The sequence below is a fragment of the Macaca fascicularis genome, chromosome 11, assembly GCF_037993035.2.
Source record: "Macaca fascicularis isolate 582-1 chromosome 11, T2T-MFA8v1.1".
NCBI classification, from domain to species: Eukaryota; Metazoa; Chordata; class Mammalia; order Primates; family Cercopithecidae; genus Macaca; species Macaca fascicularis.
In genome coordinates, this window is record NC_088385.1 from 46299405 (window position 1) to 46317343 (window position 17939).

A 17939-nucleotide genomic window follows, 5' to 3' on the forward strand; every position below is an offset into this window, starting at 1 on the left:
CAAGTCAAAACCACAATGAGAAACCATCTCACACCAGTCAGAATGGCTATTATTAAGAAGTTACAAAATAACAGATGCTGGTGAGGCTGTGGATAAAAAAATGCTAATATACTGTTGGTAGGAGTGTAAACTAGTTCACCCATTTTGGAAAGCAATATGGCAATTCCTCAAAAAGCTAAAAGCAGAACTACAATTTGATCCAGCAATCTCATTGCTAGGTATATATGCAGAGGAATGTAAAGCATTCTACCATAAAGACACATGCATGGGAATGTTCATTGTAGCACTATTCACAATAGCAAAGACATGGACTCAACATAAATGCCCATCAATAAAAGACTGGATAAAGAAAATGTGGTACATGTACACCAGGGAATATTATGCATCCATAAAAAAGGACGAGATCACGTCTTTTGCAGGAACATCAGTTGAACTGGAAGCTATCATCCTTAGCAAACCAACACAGGAACAGAAAACCAAATACCACATGTTCTCACTTATAAGTGGGAGCTAAATGATAAGAACTTATGAACACAAAGAAGGAAACAACAAACACTGGGGTCTACTTGAGCAGGGAGGGTGGGAGGAGGGAGAGGAACAAAAAAGATAACTATTGGGTACTGAGCTTAATACCTGGATGATGTAATAATATGTACAGCAAGCCCCCTGTGACACGTTTATCCACAAAACAAACCTTCACATGTACCAGCAAACCTAAAAAATTCAAAAAAAAATTCAAAAAAAGAAAAACAAGTGGGAAAGAGTCCCTAATAGTATCTGCATATATATGATTGCAAATTGGTAATGCTGATTCTTCCAGTGACTCAATGTGCACTGGTGAATGCGGCATTTAGCGAGCACACTGGTTCCTCCAAGTTACTTGGACAGCATGAAAGGTGACCTAAAAGTCTCAGAGTTAATGCCTCGTCCCAGTAATCTCACCCACTGAAGAATGGCTGACCCCGCCTCTTATTTGTGAGATGCAAGCTCAGTAATGTCAAGAATGATGACTTTTCTAGTTTGTCAAGTCTGTTTTGCTTTGTGAGTCTGTTTTTTGAGGTGCTCATGACTGCCTCTATCTTAATTCAGTGCTTCTCTGACTGAGGTGGTAAATTGTTCCTTTGTGACTCTTCCTTATAGGGTAACTGAGCAGTTAAGCTTCTTTTTTTAGTGCTACAATTTCCGTTGCTCCAATTTCTCTCTGACAGAATAATTACCAAGTTTGTCTCTCTTGGAGTCTCATAGATTCATGTTTATTTGAGTTTCATTTATGTGTGTATTTCTTAGCCTTTTCTAGTATTTGTTCAATTTGTTGTTTTTGTCTTTTAAGGCTTTAATCTTCAAGGTCATAAAACTACTACCTTACTTTTTGCATTATATGGCTACTCCCTTCTTTTTTTTCTGGTGAGATTTCAAAGCTCTGTTGTTGTTTTTTAAAATATTCTTTCAGAGTAGTATTGTTTCTTCTTCTGTTTTTGTTATTAGTATATATAATTTTACTTTAATCCTGTGACTTAAAATCTTTGGATTCTTGTGTCTTTCCTCATTTTTCTTGAAAAGGCAACACCAGTTGTAGTTAAGCATGCTCTTGCTTCTGCACACATGCTATCCCTCTTTCTGCAATGTCATGTTCCCTGCTTTGGCCTGCTTGACTCTAACCGAATCCTTTCTGCTCAGCCTTGGGAAGTCTTCCACAACAATACAGGAGTCAGTGGATTTGTCCATAAGTCGCTACTGGAACCAAAAAGGAGTTAGTACTTTAATACATAATTAGATGAGTGACTTTTTAAAAATCATGAGTTTTTCTATTGTATTGATATATTTTTCAACAATCTATGTATTAAGTAAAATAAGGCAGCCTCTGGATATTAAAAAGATAAATATAAAGAAAGTATAGCATTAACTCCTCTTGTAATTGTTCTGCAGTTGAACTGAGCCGTGACACTCATTGTTAGTTTGCATAAGAATAGAAGATCACTTTAGTATACACTGAAATTCCAACTATAACAAGCAATAATACTAACTTAGGATGTTTAGATTTCTGAATTTTATTCTAGTCATATATAGCAAGCCAAAACATACACATTTAAGTAAGTAATGTGAACATGAAAATAAAGTTAACAATAATTATATCTGTGCCAACATTAGTATATGGTAATTGCCAAGAATCTACACATTCATTAATATTCACTTATGTGTTTAGCTATAGCACAACACATAATTGTAAAACATATATGAATAAGGATGATAAAATATTCTTGCCAAATTTGATTACACAGGCCAAGATTTGTTGTTTTAGGAAGTGAATAACTATATTCAATTTCAAATGTTTATTATATCACACTGAATTTTTGTGAAAACATCTATCGCCATAACTACCCATTTTACAATGATAAAAAAGAAATATCAGGAAAAGCTGAATATTTAGGCACCACAAAGTTATTATTATTATTATTATTATTATTATTATTTTGAGATGGAGTCTTGCTCTGTTGCCCAGGTTGGAGTGCAGTGGTGCGATTTCAGCACACTGCAACCTCCACCTCCTGGGTTCAAGCAATTTTCTTGCCTCAGCCTCCTGAGTAGCTGGGATTACAGGCATGCACCCCCACACTCAGCTAATTTTTGTATTTTTAGTAGAGACGGGGTTTCACTATGTTGGCCAGGCTGGTCTCAAACTCCCGACCTTAAATGATCCACCCTCCTCGCCCTCCCAAAGTGCTGGGATTACAGGCATGAGTCACCGTGTCCAGCCAAAGTTAAATGTTTATAGAAACACTAATCAATTAAAATAAATATTTCATTTGTTTCCAAAATGGACAAATTAGAAAAATGCCACTAAGTTCTCCCTACGAAATAACTTTTCTGTTTATGAAGACTAATGAGAAAGGAGTTATGACATAAAAATCGTATTAGGCTGAAGAAAAATTAAACAAAAGGAAAAATGAGAATTAAAAAATACATTCTGACTCTTAACTGACAATAACTTTCTGATATTGATAATTACTAAATATGAGCAGTGCACTTTTTTTAATGTAAAGGTTAGTGATTTTATTAATCTGTAAGCAAGATGGCCCTAATGTACAACACCAGTCCAAAAATGTTTGTTCTAGGCTAAAATTACGAAAGGAGGGACATTATCACCGATGCTAAATGCCAAGGATTAACAGGCTTCTACAGTAACTGTGAATTCAGATGCACATGTAGGAAAACACCAATTACGCTAGATGCATCAAGAGAAAAGCAGGGAATGAAGGATGGATTTGTATTATCAGCTACTTAGTAACATGGAATATTTAAGACATGCTGAGCTTTGAGTCATTGATCACTGCAAATTAAGTACTCCTACACAGTTTAAAAATAAGTTTTCAAAATTTATCTTCCATCTATTTCACTGTGTCAAGAATTTTTAAAAATGAGATTATTTTCCCTTGTGTTAAAATATAGATAATAGGCAATTGTGTGTAAGTATTTCTCTTCTACAAACTGAAACTTCTCTGAGGATGGGAACAATGTCTTATATATCTTTTATACCCTATCATCACAGAACAATGCAATGTTGGAGAATATTATGGAATCATTTTCAGTTGCAGGGGATTTGTGGTTTAGAAAGGACTAAAACACAGGTGTGTGTGAGGCTGGGTAAGGTAAGACGCATACGGTGATTTCTAATGATCTAACACTGCTTGCTATGAGGTTTGTACAAAATAACTGCCATGGCAAATAACAGCATCTTGATCAAACATCCAGTCACATGAATTTGTGTTTTCAAACTGAGTCAATAAGGGAGAAATAAAGATGGACCCGTCTCTGGTATTGTTCTAAGAAATGCTGGTCAGATTTCCCTTTATGGACCTAAAGTTGTCTAAACATTGCCGCACAAATTATGACTGCAATCAGTTGTAAGACTAAACTCCACGTGTACTTTCTACAGTGTAACAAACGTAAAGTGCTTACAAAATTCCTGTGACAAATCTGTGAAGAAATTACTGGCTTGCTTAGTGTTTTAGCATTGCTGTAGAGAATAAAGAGGACATGTCCACTGAATGTGACTCACAGAAGATAACAGACCTGTGGCTGCCCATGGCTAGTATCAATCATGTTTTCTTCAAAGGTAACAAAAGATTAGAATATCTAGGTGAAGAAGAATAGGATCTGGAGGCAGGGAACCTAAGGCTGATTCATGCTAACTTCCTAGAACTAAATGGAAAGGGAAACTCCAACTTTCCATGCTCAAGTAACAAAAGGATCAGAGGCCACTCCCTTTGTAACCTCCACCCTTTCTGCATTGCAGATGAAAAATAGAAAGTACCTCTGATTGGTCCTCTCCTGAAACCAATCAGATTGGTTGTGACCTAGTCTTCATTTGCATAGGGGTATAACTTTGTAACATCAGCCTCTGATTGGTAACCTTCCGAGACCAATTAGACTGGTTGTGGGCCACTCCTTCATTCACTTAGGGTGTAAACCAAGTAGCCAATGGGAAACCTCTAGAGAGTATGTAAACCCAGAAAATTCTGTAACCAATGCTCTTGAGTCGCTTGCTTGAGACTGCTCCCATTCTGTGGAGTTTACTTTTGTTTCAATAAATCTGTGCTTTTGTTGTTTCATTCCTTCATTGCTTTGTTTGCATGTTTTGTCCAATTCTTTGTTCAAAACGCCAAGAACCTGGACAACTCATAGTCAAGACCCTCCACCAGTAACAAAGCCATTGTCTAGTTATGCTCACAAAGAATGGTGTTGACTTACAATCAACTACCTCTGTGTCTTCTCTGCTCCCTGGGTGGGGTTCAGGGCTTGATATCCTTTGGGAAAATAAAGGCATCTCACCTTACCAGCAGAAGGCTGAACCAGTGTGGGTGATCTAGGTGCTGTCTGGCATGACTTTGGAAAGAAAAGAGTGGTTATGATATACTATCTCTATGACAGATTTCTCAGGGTCCCCAAAATTCTAACATTCCTTTTTTAAAAAATCAAAAATAAGCCTGGGAGAATAAAAGGGAGTTGCTTCTAATTGCGACAAGGTCTTAAAACAGGGATTTGGAAACCTAGTCCTCTCACTTCTAAGCTGGGCAACATTTTTTTTCTTTTCTTTTCTTTTCGTAAATAATTTTCCTAGAAATCTGTAAAAGCTTTAGTCAGACTGCTACAGCATGGTGTTTAATCAAGGTATCTCCCACTTTGCCAGTATCTGAGTTGCTGAGAAGGTGAAGTGATCAGAAGTAAATATAAAGAACATAGTCTCATAATCTATATCTGTTTAGGAATCTGTGCACCAACCCAGAATTTCATTTATGTTACATAAGGAACTTTGGCTATTAAGTATCTCTCAAAGAATTTTATGCTAGTTCAACTAAATGGCATGTGTAGTGGAGGTAGAATTTCATTAGAAATATTCATTTCATTAAAATCTCTAGTTTTAATAGTTTTCATCATTTGGTACTTGGTTTTCAGGGCAGTATTGTGTTAAAATAAAATCTGAGTGTTTAAATGCCTAGCCCTTCAAAATGAGGAACTTAAAACCCTTCTCTTTGTTTCTTGGGTAACTGATACTTAGCATCTCTTTAGAATATTCACAGACTTTAAATAGTATTGAAATATGCAAAAAAAGGCCATTAGTTTGACTAAGGGAGGGAGGTGGACAGAACAAAATAGCTCTGCAACATACCAGTTACATCACTCTAGGCAAGTGATATAATCCCTCTGATCCTTAGTTTTCCTATCCATAAAATTGGATAATAATAATAATAATAACAACAACAGTATCTTCCTCAGGAAAGTTAAAGGGTAATAGGTAATATTCCAAAAGAATATGGAATAATACTTGAATATGATAAGGGCTTAGTTAACAGACACTACTATTATTTTAACATAAAAAGTCTGCTTAGAATTATGCCCCCTCCATCCTGCCAGGTATATTGGCTGGGGCCACATAATTGGCACTGAGTATTCATAAAATTGAACTGCCTGCCAAATGCCTTTTCCCTCATACTTTGCCTTTAACATTTATTTGTAATGTTTCCAAAAATAGCTTTGTCTTCATGCTCACCATCATGAGATAATTTCAGACCCTCACTGTCTCTCTCTGGGGCTGCCAGAGTCTTCTCCCTCCAATCTATATCCCAAAATGCACACAGAAAACTCTTTGTAAAGCTCAGCTTTGATCATGGTACCCTCCTTGCCTGATGCTGTTGACTGGCTTCCCTTCCTTACTCAAGCCTTGACCTAGTATCCAAGGCCTTTCCTATCCCTCTGCCTCATCCTGTGCCTGGTGTCCCTTTTTCCAGCAGTTATCAAGTTTTATAATTTTCTTGAAGGGCAAATCTGTTTTCTGCTTTTGCACAGTTTGCTCTCATGTCTGGGTGGCTTCTCCATTTTCACTGGTCTGAGAAACTCTGACTCACCATTGAAAAATCAGATCAAGCTTCCTCCTCTGTGAGGGGTCCTTAACATGGGGACTGTAAACTTGGATGAAAAGAAAATTACATCTGTATTTCATTAACCTTTTACTGAAATTTAGCATTTCCTTCAATTAGGAATGTAGGCAGTAAACTACTGGCAAAAACAGAAGTCACATATTTTCATATCCCATTAAGGTAGTTGCAGAAATCTCCAAATACCATTTACATTCACTATGGTGTTGAAACTATGATATTAGATTTGCAGTTAGATTTGTTACTTAATGCGTTAATAAAGAAGTATATACATTACTATAAAACAACTTTATTTTTTAACGTATTCTGGCAACTATATTTCAATATAATTGATTTGCTTTGTACTTGTATATAACAAGTTTATTTTGTAAAGTATTCTGGCAACTGTATTTCAATATAATTGATTTGCTTTGTACTTTCATCAAATTTATCTTATGCAGTTAAAAACACTATAAAGGGATCCAAAATAATGATAATTGTAAGGACTCTCATATAGGAAGCCTTCTGTCATGGCCCTGGGGAAGGGAATTATGCCAGGTCCTGCTCTGATACATCTATCAGCCTTTATGACACTGTTTTGCAATTATGTATCTGCATTTTTCTCTCTCATAGCTGTGAGCTCCATGAGGAGGAAGGCTGTTTTTTGTTTTTTAAAATGTCAATACCCCCAGCCTACTGCAACTCTCAAAAATGTTTATAAAAATAATTAATTACAAATGTGCATAAATGTTTTTTCTAAAGTGCTATATTCTTTGATTTGCTAAACTGTATAGAAATTATACAATTGCTGATTTTCAGCAGGTTGTTCGGGATACATTATTTCATTTTTCTAGTCTTCTAATTTATTCAGCATACAACTGGATGTTACAGTTGAAGAGACATATGACCTATTTTTTTTTGTTATTTATTTATTTACTGATATTTGGAAAGCACTATCTTCTTAGCATCACACAACAATCTAAAAGAGTCACTTAGGGATGGTCTAAACACTATGTGACCTGTTTTATGCCCAGAGACCTGCAGGCTTGAACTGCTGGGTCTACTAGCATGCCCATAGAAGGTATTGCTAATCGTGCTATAGCCATGACTAGAAGTAAACTTTGAAGAAACAAAGGGTTGGATGCTTCCTAAATCACCAACTCTTTGAAAGCAACAAGGTGTTGCCAAATTTTCCAACACATACCTAAGTTCCAGGATAAAAATTATACTAAAAAACTTCCTTCAGTCAGTACCATCTACCTTCTCTTATCAATAGCAACTTTTCATCCATCTATCCATCCATCCATCAATCCATCCATCCATCCATCCACCCACCCACCCAAACACCCAAACAAAATCATAGTTTTCAAAGTTACTTTCACTGAAGAGATTTTTAAAATCAGGTTTTTAAAATGCTTTTTATTTTATTTCATTTTTTATTTTTTATTTTTTTTTATTTTTGAGACAAAGTCTCACTCTGTCGCCAGGCTGGAGTGCAGTGGCATAATCTCGGTTCACTGCAACCTCCGCCTCCTGGGTTCAAGCAATTCTCCTGCCTCAGCCTGCAAAGTAGCTGGGACTACAGGCACATGCCATCATGCCCAGCTAATTTTTTTATTTTTAGTAGAGACAGGGTTTCACCATGTTGGCTAGGATGGTCTCAATCTCTTGACCTCGTGATCCGCCCGCTTCGGCCTCCCAAAGTGCTAGGATTACAGGTGTGAGCCACTGCGCCCGGCCCCTATGTTTTGTTTTTAAATAAACCACATTTGGTCCATAGGAATAGGTATTTTCCTACTATTTAGACAAGGAACACGAAGCAAGGTAATGTGCTTTTACAACATGATGGGAAATACTCCAACTTAACATACCAGAATGTTTTAAGTGTTAATACCTGAAATGTTTTCATTTGATATAAACTTAATTAAAGAACAGTTAAGTTTTTTAGGGGCATCGTTTCACATTTATATTTTCTGTAAGGTTTTCTTGGTCTTTATTATAAGAAAATACACCAGAGGCTGATTCCAGTCAACTGCTGTCACAGTCCTGGATAGTTTATTTCATTTGTGTATGCAGATGCTATTTTAAGTGGATTTACTGGAAATAGGAATAAAACTCCTAGTTGGTTTCATGTGCTCACTGCACTGAAAGGAGTTCTAGAATGAGAATATAGGTCCTACAGATTATCAGAGATACATGTTTTCCCCCCTTTATCTTGTTCTGTTATTTCAGACCTAAATGGACAACTTTGGAAACACTTTTCTCAGAAGTCTTTTAAGTTCAAGAAGGAATGAAAATTACCTTTCAAATAAGGATATAAATTACAGAAAACATGTGACTGCTGTATTTAATGTCAGAGCAAGAGAAAGAGTCTCCAGATTTATATGCCTAAATTTATGTTTCTAAGTAGACTACAGTGAAGTTTCAGATCCTATATTCCTCATGCCCCAAGTATTTTCCTGTTTCTAAAGCATTTGTTTTCATCTATGATCCGGTTAATCACCCAGCCTTGTCATTCCCCTCCAAAATATCTCGTTTCTCTATATCCACTGCTACCACCAAGGCTGCGTTATTTCTTGCCTAGGCTACTAAGTTCTTTTCATTTTTCTCCCTTCATCACCATTTGTCTTTCTCTAATCAATTTTCCACTTTGCAGACAGACTGATCTTTTAAAAACACAAATCTGATAATGTCATTCTCATTCTACTACCCTGTGAAGGTTTCTCAGTATTCTAAGATGATACCCAAAATTCTCATCTCAGGTGTATAAGGTCCTGATATGTTCTGTCACCGGCTTGCTATCCAGTCTATTTCGGTGCCATTCTCTTGCTTGCTTGTTATGACCCAGTCCTGTTGGTCAATTCTTTGAAGAAGCCATACTCCCTGCTTAGGACGTGTACACATTCCCTGATATTCCCTCTCCCTGAAATGCTTTTCCTTCTTCTTTGCACACCTAATCTTGAGTCCTCCTTCTTGTCTTTCTGGCTTCCCAAGAAGCATTTTTGACTATAGGAAAACAAAACAAAAAACCAGGTTTGGGTAGCAAATCTTGCCATGTGGGGGATTTGTAAGTCCGTGGCTAAAAGCCCAGGCATCAAAATTAAAAAGTTATGGCGAACTCAAAGAATATGCCCCATAAATGGCCAACTTCCTCCAAGAAGCTCTTGTATCCTTCCATGACAGGTGGATAGAATCCCCTCCAGGTGTCAAATTCAGCACACTGGGTATTTAAGTGCTAACAAAAGATATGTGCAGTTATTTGGAGATAAGGTCAGAAGATGAGATTTATGTGGACTTTTTTTCCAACTTTCATTTACCTTTTTAATTGACTTATATACATTTATCTTTATCTCAAATGGGTCTGTAGGTATTAGTCAATATGTACAACATTGTTTTCTACTGTAGCATTAATAATAGTAACCTCATGGTATATTAGCCTGTGCCACTATGCCAAAAAAATTGAAGCAGATTCATTTTAATGGAAATCAGTAAGCAAAAAAAAAAATGTTTAATACAAATGGAAAGTTGTTTCAATTCACAGCATAATATTATATTCACTGTCAAGATGCTATGAATTACTGATGCTAAACACACTATCACCAGGATGTCAAATACTGGGAAAAAAAATAGGGACTAATAGGGTTTCTACACATTTCTTTTGTCTTGTTTGTTTGAGATGGAGTCTCATACTATTGCCTGGGCTGGAGTGCAATGGCACGATCTGGGCTCACTGCAACCTCCACCTCCCAGGTTCAAGTGATTCTCTTGCCTCAGCCTCCTGAGTAGCTGGGATTACAGGTGCCTGCCACCACACCTGGCTAATTTTTTTTGTATTTTTAGTAGAGATGGAATTTCAGTATGTTGGCCAGGCTGGTCTCAAACTCCTGAGCTCGTGATCCGCCCACTCTGGCCTCCCAAAGTGCTGGGATTACAGGCGCGAGCCACCGTGCCCGACTGTTTTTACACATTTCTAAGGTTGCATAAAAGTTTTATGATCGAATCTGACAGTCTTACAGTTCCCATGTTAATGATGTCTTTGTTAAATAACACAAGGCTGGCAAAAGGAGAAGAAAAGGCAGTGTAGTGAATACAAAATGAATTTTTATTGGAAATGAACTTTGAAGGGACTAATTTATGAGGGGCATACTGTTTCACAAAGCTAGTGTCACCACCATACAGAGGTCTACAGATGAAGCCACAATTTGTCAATTTGGATTTTAGGGAACTTCATCTGAAGAGGAAAACATAAAACTATCACTATATAGAAAAAGAACAACATTGATCACATTCTTATGCTTGGTTTAACAATGTTCAAGAAGCAAAAGACAAAACAAAACAAAAACAAAAACAAAAAAGAAAAAAGAAAAGAGAAAGAAAGCTGGCAGTCTTTTTTTTTTGTTTTTTGTTTTTTCTGAAAAAAAAAAAAGTGATAGCATTATGGCAGTGGTTCTTAATGGAAGATGTACTGGCATCACCTGGGGAGCATTTCAAAACAACATGCCACTGTCCTGGTGAGTCCGACCTCTGGGAAGGGAAAATAGGTGACTTTAAGTACCTCTGCAGATGACCCTAGGTAAGACTCTTAATTGAGAAGTTTTTGTTTGTTAAGACAGAGTCTCGTTCTTGTCACCCAGGCTGGAGTGCAGTGACACCAAGTCAGCTCACCGCAACCTCTACCTCCTGGGTTCAAGTGATTCTTCTGCCTCAGTTTCCCGAGTAGCTGAGATTACAGGCACCCGCCACCACATCTGGCTAATTTTTTTTTGTATTTTTATTAGAACTGAGATTTCACCATGTTGGCTGGGCTGGTTTCAAACTGCTGAGCTCAGGTGATACACCTGACTTGGCCTCCCAAAGTGCTGGGATTACAGGTATGAGCCACTGTGTCTGGCCTTAATTGAGAAGTATTAAAAAGAAAAAGTATAATGAACTAGAGGCAAAGTCCCTTTTGTCAATTTCTACTCAAACAGGGTCTAAAATATAGCAAGATCTGTATCAAAGAGGTAATATGCTAGGCATCATTAAATTCCTTAAATTACCTAATTATACAAGTCATCTTAAGAGAAAAACCATGTCCTTGATCCAAAGCAAGAAGAGCAAGGTTTGAAAGGAACAGAAAAAGAAGCTGTTGTGTCATTGGTTTCACATTAACAATAACTCCTAAAGAACTGTGTTAGCTAAAAAAGGAAGTTCTGTATGGGGAAAAGAGAAGCCTAAAGAATAAGTGGTTAGTCTGTGTGCCCTGGGAGAGGAATGTGACTTATTTGGACCTCAGTAAGGAAACTGAGTAAGATGTAAGTGTAGGTGTAAGATGAAAGGCTTGAATTAGGTTACATTAAAGGCCTTCCAGCATGAATAGTTTGTGATTCTATGCTGTGGTTTAAAGCCTGAAGAATAGAGAGATACTGCCCAATTGATTAGTAAATTAGTAGTGGTTTACAAATAGATTATGAATTGCAAAGGTAGCTAGAGTCTTGATAAAGATCTTAGTTGTGAACAAGATGTTGCCCATGTGTATGGATTTAATTATCATGTATGGATAACAATTCTTCATTCTAGAACACTCCTTCAACTATAGGCCAGTTTTCCCAAATACCTACTCAATATCCCAAATGATGCTGGTTCATGGACACCTAAGATTCCACATGTCCAAAATTGTACCCATGGTCTTACATCATCCAACTGCTTCATCTTATTTTTATGATTTAGTCTACCTTTTTTCTCATGCAAAAATTGGGAATCAACCAAAGACTCCTTCCTCCTATGGCCACAGTTAATCAATTATTTATTTTAAATTTCCTATTGATTTTTCTCTTCTAATATACTGAGAATCTGTCTACCTGCTTATCTCCAATGTCACCACTATAATCCAGGCAACTGTCATCTCTCTCATCGACAACTGTAAAAAACCAGTCTCCCTACATAAACACATGCCCTTGTGGCACCCACACCCACCCAGAGACAGTTTAGAATTCAAAATGTGGTCAAGGCACACCCCTGCTTAAAATTCTTCAATGGATTTATGTTCTAGGACTGAAGATCAAAAACCTCTGAGGTTCTACATGATCTGGCTCTGAACATATCTTAATAGTCTTATCTGATTCTTCTCTGACCTCTGTAGTCTTCTTCTTTCAGTTCCTTGCACTTGCCAGGTTCCTTCCTGCCTTGCAGGATCTTTGTGCCTGCCATTCTTTCTGTGTGACATATTCCACTCTTCTTTTAAGAGCTCAGTACAAACATCCCATTCTCAAGGTCATCTCTGAGTGCCATCATCCCAACCTCATCTTCTTTTACAGACTTTATTAATTCTAACAATGACTGTAATGTTTATTGAGTGCTTATTATGTGCCAAGCACCATTTAAGGCATTTTCTATATGTTAATTTATCCTTACTATAATCCTATGATAGGTGATCCATAATATATTTAGATGCATGAAGAAAGAATAAGTGAATAAGATAAAAACCCTAGGGCAAGGTTCCTTGAAATTCTACAACTGTATGCTTCAGGAAATATCTGTCTACTTTTAAATGTTTTATGATAGTGATTTACATATGCTGAGATCACACTATAAATAATAATATGTCAAGTATTAGAGGGAAGTGTACCTAGGAAAGGTTTGATTCCTCAAATCTTGGCTAGCTCTCATGAGAAAATATTTTGAATTGGAGATGAAAGGAATAGAACATTAGCAATTTGAGAGTGTGGAGCTGAAGGTCATATTGGAATTATGTGTGTGGAAAAAAATAAATATGTGTGTGAACTCTCATAAAGATATATGATTCAGATGATACTCATGCTAGCATTATTTCTTCTAGCTGCAGCTGGGACCCTATGACAGCTTTTATACAGGTGGCCAAATATTTTCTATAGCAACTTGCATCTGTCTTTATCTTTGTACAGACTGTTATATCTATTAAAAGCAGATTTAAAAGGCGTGTTTTTTTAAATTTAATTTTAAGTTCCAGAATACATGTGCAGGACATGCAGGTCTGTTACATAGGTAAACGTGTGCCATAGTGGTTTGCTGCACCTGTTAACCCATCACCTAGGTAGTGAGCCCTGCATGCATTAGCTATTTGTCCAAAAGCTCTCCCTTCCCACCCCCCTGCCTCCTGACAGGCTCCACTGTGTGTAGTTAGTTCCCTTCCCCGTGTCCCTATGTTCTCATTGTTCTGAAAGACATTCTTTAATACATTCAGTCCAGAGAATCAAATCAGGCCTTGGAAAATACATTATCAATCAAAAACTTAAAACATTCTGAAAAGGATATGTCCTGATTGAAAATTATTTAGGGTTGTCAATCTCTTGAATCTCAAGTCATTAGGGAGCAATAACCTACAATATTTTTGCCCTGGTATGCAACCAATATTTATTGACTAAAAATCAAGAAGAATCATTGTTCTTTAACCATTTACTTTCTTAAATCTTCTCTAGTAAGAATGAACTGCATACTCATCACTGTAGTCTACAGATTTCTACAAGCGGACGTGCTGAGTCAGTGGGCATAGGCACTTAACTTTTATTAGGCAGAACCATATAACTTTCTAAAATGAAGAACAATTTATGCTCCCACTAATAGAATACAATATGATGTTATTAATATATTAAACTACTTCTCCTTTAAAATCTGTTTCATTTGCTAAATGTTCCCATACAGATCACTCCATGAGGAAAGCATACTATCTACATTTACAAAGTGAACTTTACTCATCTTAAGGTATTATGTGATTTTTTTCCTGTTTGTCTTAAGGAAAGGGGAAATGTATATAGATGCTTTTTATTCTTAATTATTATGTATGCATAATAGCGGTACATATTTATGGGCTACATGTCATATTTTAATACAAGTATACAATGTGTAATGATCAAATCAGGGTAATGGGGATATTCATCACCTCAAGCAATTGTCACTTCTTCGTGTTAGGAACATTCCAATTTTACTCTTTTAGTTATTTGAAATAACAAATACAGTCAATTACTGCTCAGCTGGTAGAGTAGAGGATTATAGATAGTTTAAACCATAAAAAACCAGTAAGGGGACTGCAGCCATATTTTACAAAATCACTTGGACTATAAATACATACTGTCAAATTCCCACAAAGCTTAATATGTTACGCATTCAATAAATAATTGTTTTTCATATCCACTGACTCCTGAAGGACATGTAAAATTTGGTTCTATCTTCAAAAATGGCTGCTTATTTTTGTAATAAAAATAAAGGTAGGCTGTATCACCACTCTTCATTAAAATTGTATATTGAAATATTAGTTAGATGATAATACCTTAGATCACAAGGATTAACAGATTGATGATCATAAACTGCTGTGCAGTGAGATATAGTTGGGCAATAAATATTTTTATTTAAACTTTAAAGTCAATGGCAGAAAAGCTATTTCATTACGTAAATCATTAAAAACTTATAGACATTCCTTTCCTATATCAGGAGTTCAGAGAACTTTTTCTCATAATTTTTAGATGATTTTCTGACTTTTGTTGACCTGACAGTATATATCAGTCATATTCTGAACAGTACATCTAAATCAGACTTTAGATCTGGAGAATATTCTATGATTCTCAAACGACAATAATTTTTAAAATATTTTTTAGAAGTAACTCTGTTAAAAACATATGAGTAAAATATCCATCAAGAAAAAGAAAACTAGAATATGCATTTCTAGCAATTGAGGCAGATGTCCAAATAAAGATCACTACATCCAGAAATAGTCTATGCTAAGGTTAACTTCTACTATGAAGACAGCCTCAAGTCTTCTTAGAACAATAAAAAGATATAAGGTTCCAAAATGGCCAAATAGGAACAGCTCCAGTCTACAGCTCCCAGTGTGAGGGGGCAGAACACGTGTGATTTCTGCATTTCCAACTGAGGTACCGGGTTCATCTCACAGGGGCTTGTCAGACAGTGGAGGCAAGACAGTGGGTGCAGCCCACCGAGCATAAGCCGAAGCAGGGCGAGACATTGCCTCACCCGGGAAGTGCAAGGCGTCAGGGAATTCCCTTTCCTAGCCAAGGAAAGCTGTGACAGACAGCACCTGGAAAATCAGGTCACTCCCACTCTAATACTGCACTTTTCCAACGCTCTTAGCAAACGGCACACCAGGAGATTATACCCAGTGCCTGGCTCAGAGGGTCCCATGCCCACGGAGCCTCGTTCATTGCTAACACAGCAGTCTGAGATTGAACTGCAAGGTGGCAGCCAGGCTGGGGGAGGGGCGCCCACCATTGCTGAGGCTTGAGAAGGTAAACAAAGCGGCCAGGAAGCTGGAACTGGGTAGAGCCCATGGCAGCTCAAGGAGGCCTGCCTGCCTCTGTAGACTCCACCTCTGGGGGAAGGGCATAGCCAAACAAAAGGCAGCAGAAACCTCTGCAGACTTAAATGTCCCTGTCAGATAGCTTTGAAGAGAGTAGTGCTTCTCCCGGGGCATAGCCAAACAAAAGGCAGCAGAAACCTCTGCAGACTTAAATGTCCCTGTCAGATAGCTTTGAAGAGAGTAGTGCTTCTCCCGGCACGGAGTTTGAGATCTGAGAACGAACAGACTGCCTCCTCAAGTGGGTCCCTGATCCCCAAGGAGTCTAACTGGGAGGCAACCCCCAGTAGGGGCAGACTGACACTTCACACGGCCAGGTACCCCTCTGAGACAAATCTTCCAAAGGAATGATCAGGCAGCAACATTTGCTGTTCAGCAATATTTGCTGTTTTGCAGCCTCTGCTGCTGATACCCAGGCAAACAGGGTCTGGAGTGGACCTCCAGCAAACTCCAACAGACCTGCAACTGAGGGTCCTGACTGTTAGCAGTGAAACTAACAAACAGAAAGGACATACACACCAAAACCGAATCTGTACGTCACCATCATCAAAGACCAAAGGTAGATAAAATCACAAAGATGGGTAAAAAACAGAGCAGAAAACCTGAAAATTCTAAAAATCAGAGTGCCTGTCCCCCTCCAAAGGAACGCAGCTCCTCGCCAGCAACAGAACAAAGCTGTATGGAGAATGATGTTTACTAGTTGAGAGAAGAAGACTTCAGATGATCAAAGTTCACTGAGCTAAAGGCAGAAGTTCAAACCCATTGCAAAGAAGCTAAAAACCGTGAAAAAAGATTAGACAAATGGCTAACCAGAATAACGAGTGTAGAAAAATCCTTAAATGACCTGATGGAGCAGAAAACCATGGTACGAGAACTATGTGACGAATGCACAAGTATCAGCAGCCGATTCAATCAACTGGAAGAAAGGGTATCAGTGACTGAAGATCAAATGAATGAAATGAAATGAGAAGTTTAGAGAAAAAAGAGTAAAAAGAAACGAACAAAGCCTCCAAGAAATATGGGACTTTGTGGAAAGACCAAATCTACGTCTGATTGGTGTACCTGAAAGTGATGGAGAGAATAGAACCAAGTAGGAAAACACTCTGAAGGATACTATCCAGGAGAACTTCCCCAACGTAGCAAGGCAGACCAACATTCAAATTCAGGAAATACAGAGAACACCACAAAGATACTCCTCGAGAAGAGCAACTCCAAGACACATAATTGCCAGATTCACCAAAGTTGAAATGAAGGAAAACATGTTAAGGGCAGACAGAGAGAAAGGTCGGGTCACCCACAAAGGGAAGCCCATCAAACTAACAGTGAGTCTCTCGGCAGAAACTCAATAAGCCAGAAGAGAATGGGGGCCAATATTCAACATTATTAAAGAAAAGAATTTTCAACCCAGAATTTCATATCCAGCCAAACTAAGCTTCATAAGTGAAGGAGAAATAAAATCCTTTACAGACAAGCAAATGCCTGCCCTACAAGAGCTCTTGAAGGAAGCACTAAACATGGAAAGGAACAACCAGTACCAGCCACTGCAAAAACATGCCAAATTGTAAAGACCATCAGTGCTAGGAAGAAAGTGCATTAACTAACGAGCAAAATAACCAGCTAACATCATAATGACAGGATCAAATTCACACGTAACAATATTAACCTTAAATGTAAATGGACTAAATGCTCCAATTAAAAGATACAGACTGGCAAACTGGATAAAGAGTCAAGACCCATCAGTGTGCAGTATTCAGGAGACCCATCTCACATGCAGAGACACACATAGGCTCAAAATAAAGGGATGAAGGAAGATCTACCAAGCAAATGGAAAACAAAAAAAGGCAGGGTTTGCAATCCTAGTCTCTGATAAAACAGACTTTAAACCAACAAAGATCAAAAGAGACAAAGAAGGCCATTACAAAATGGTAAGGGATCACTTCAACAAGAAGAGCTAACTATCCTAAATATATATGCACGCAATCAGGAGCACCGAGATTCATAAAGCAAGTCCTAAGAGACCTACAGAGACTTAGACTCCCACACAATAATACTGGGAGACTTTAACACCCCAATGTCAACATTAGACAGATCAACGAGACAGAAAGTTAACAAGGATATCCAGGAATTGAACTCAGCTCTGCACCAAGCAGACCTAAAAGACATCTATAGAACTCTCCACCCCAAATCAGCAGAATATACAT

The 17939-nt window shown here is 37.6% G+C and overlaps 1 protein-coding gene across 7 annotated transcripts in view; it reads right to left on the reverse strand.

Annotated features, from left to right (window-relative positions):
* SLC2A13 (solute carrier family 2 member 13) overlaps nucleotides 1-17939 on the reverse strand; it is a 369307-nt gene that overhangs the window by 87800 nt on the left and 263568 nt on the right. The window contains exon 7 of one of the 7 annotated variants that reach the window (XM_074006601.1): nucleotides 10855-10937. The exons of the other annotated variants lie outside the window; for them this stretch is intronic. Coding sequence (XP_073862702.1) covers nucleotides 10901-10937 — 37 coding nt within the window. The 3' untranslated portion in view covers nucleotides 10855-10900. Of the gene's footprint in view, nucleotides 1-10854; nucleotides 10938-17939 lie in introns of those variants that run through there. 7 annotated transcript variants of the gene reach the window in all.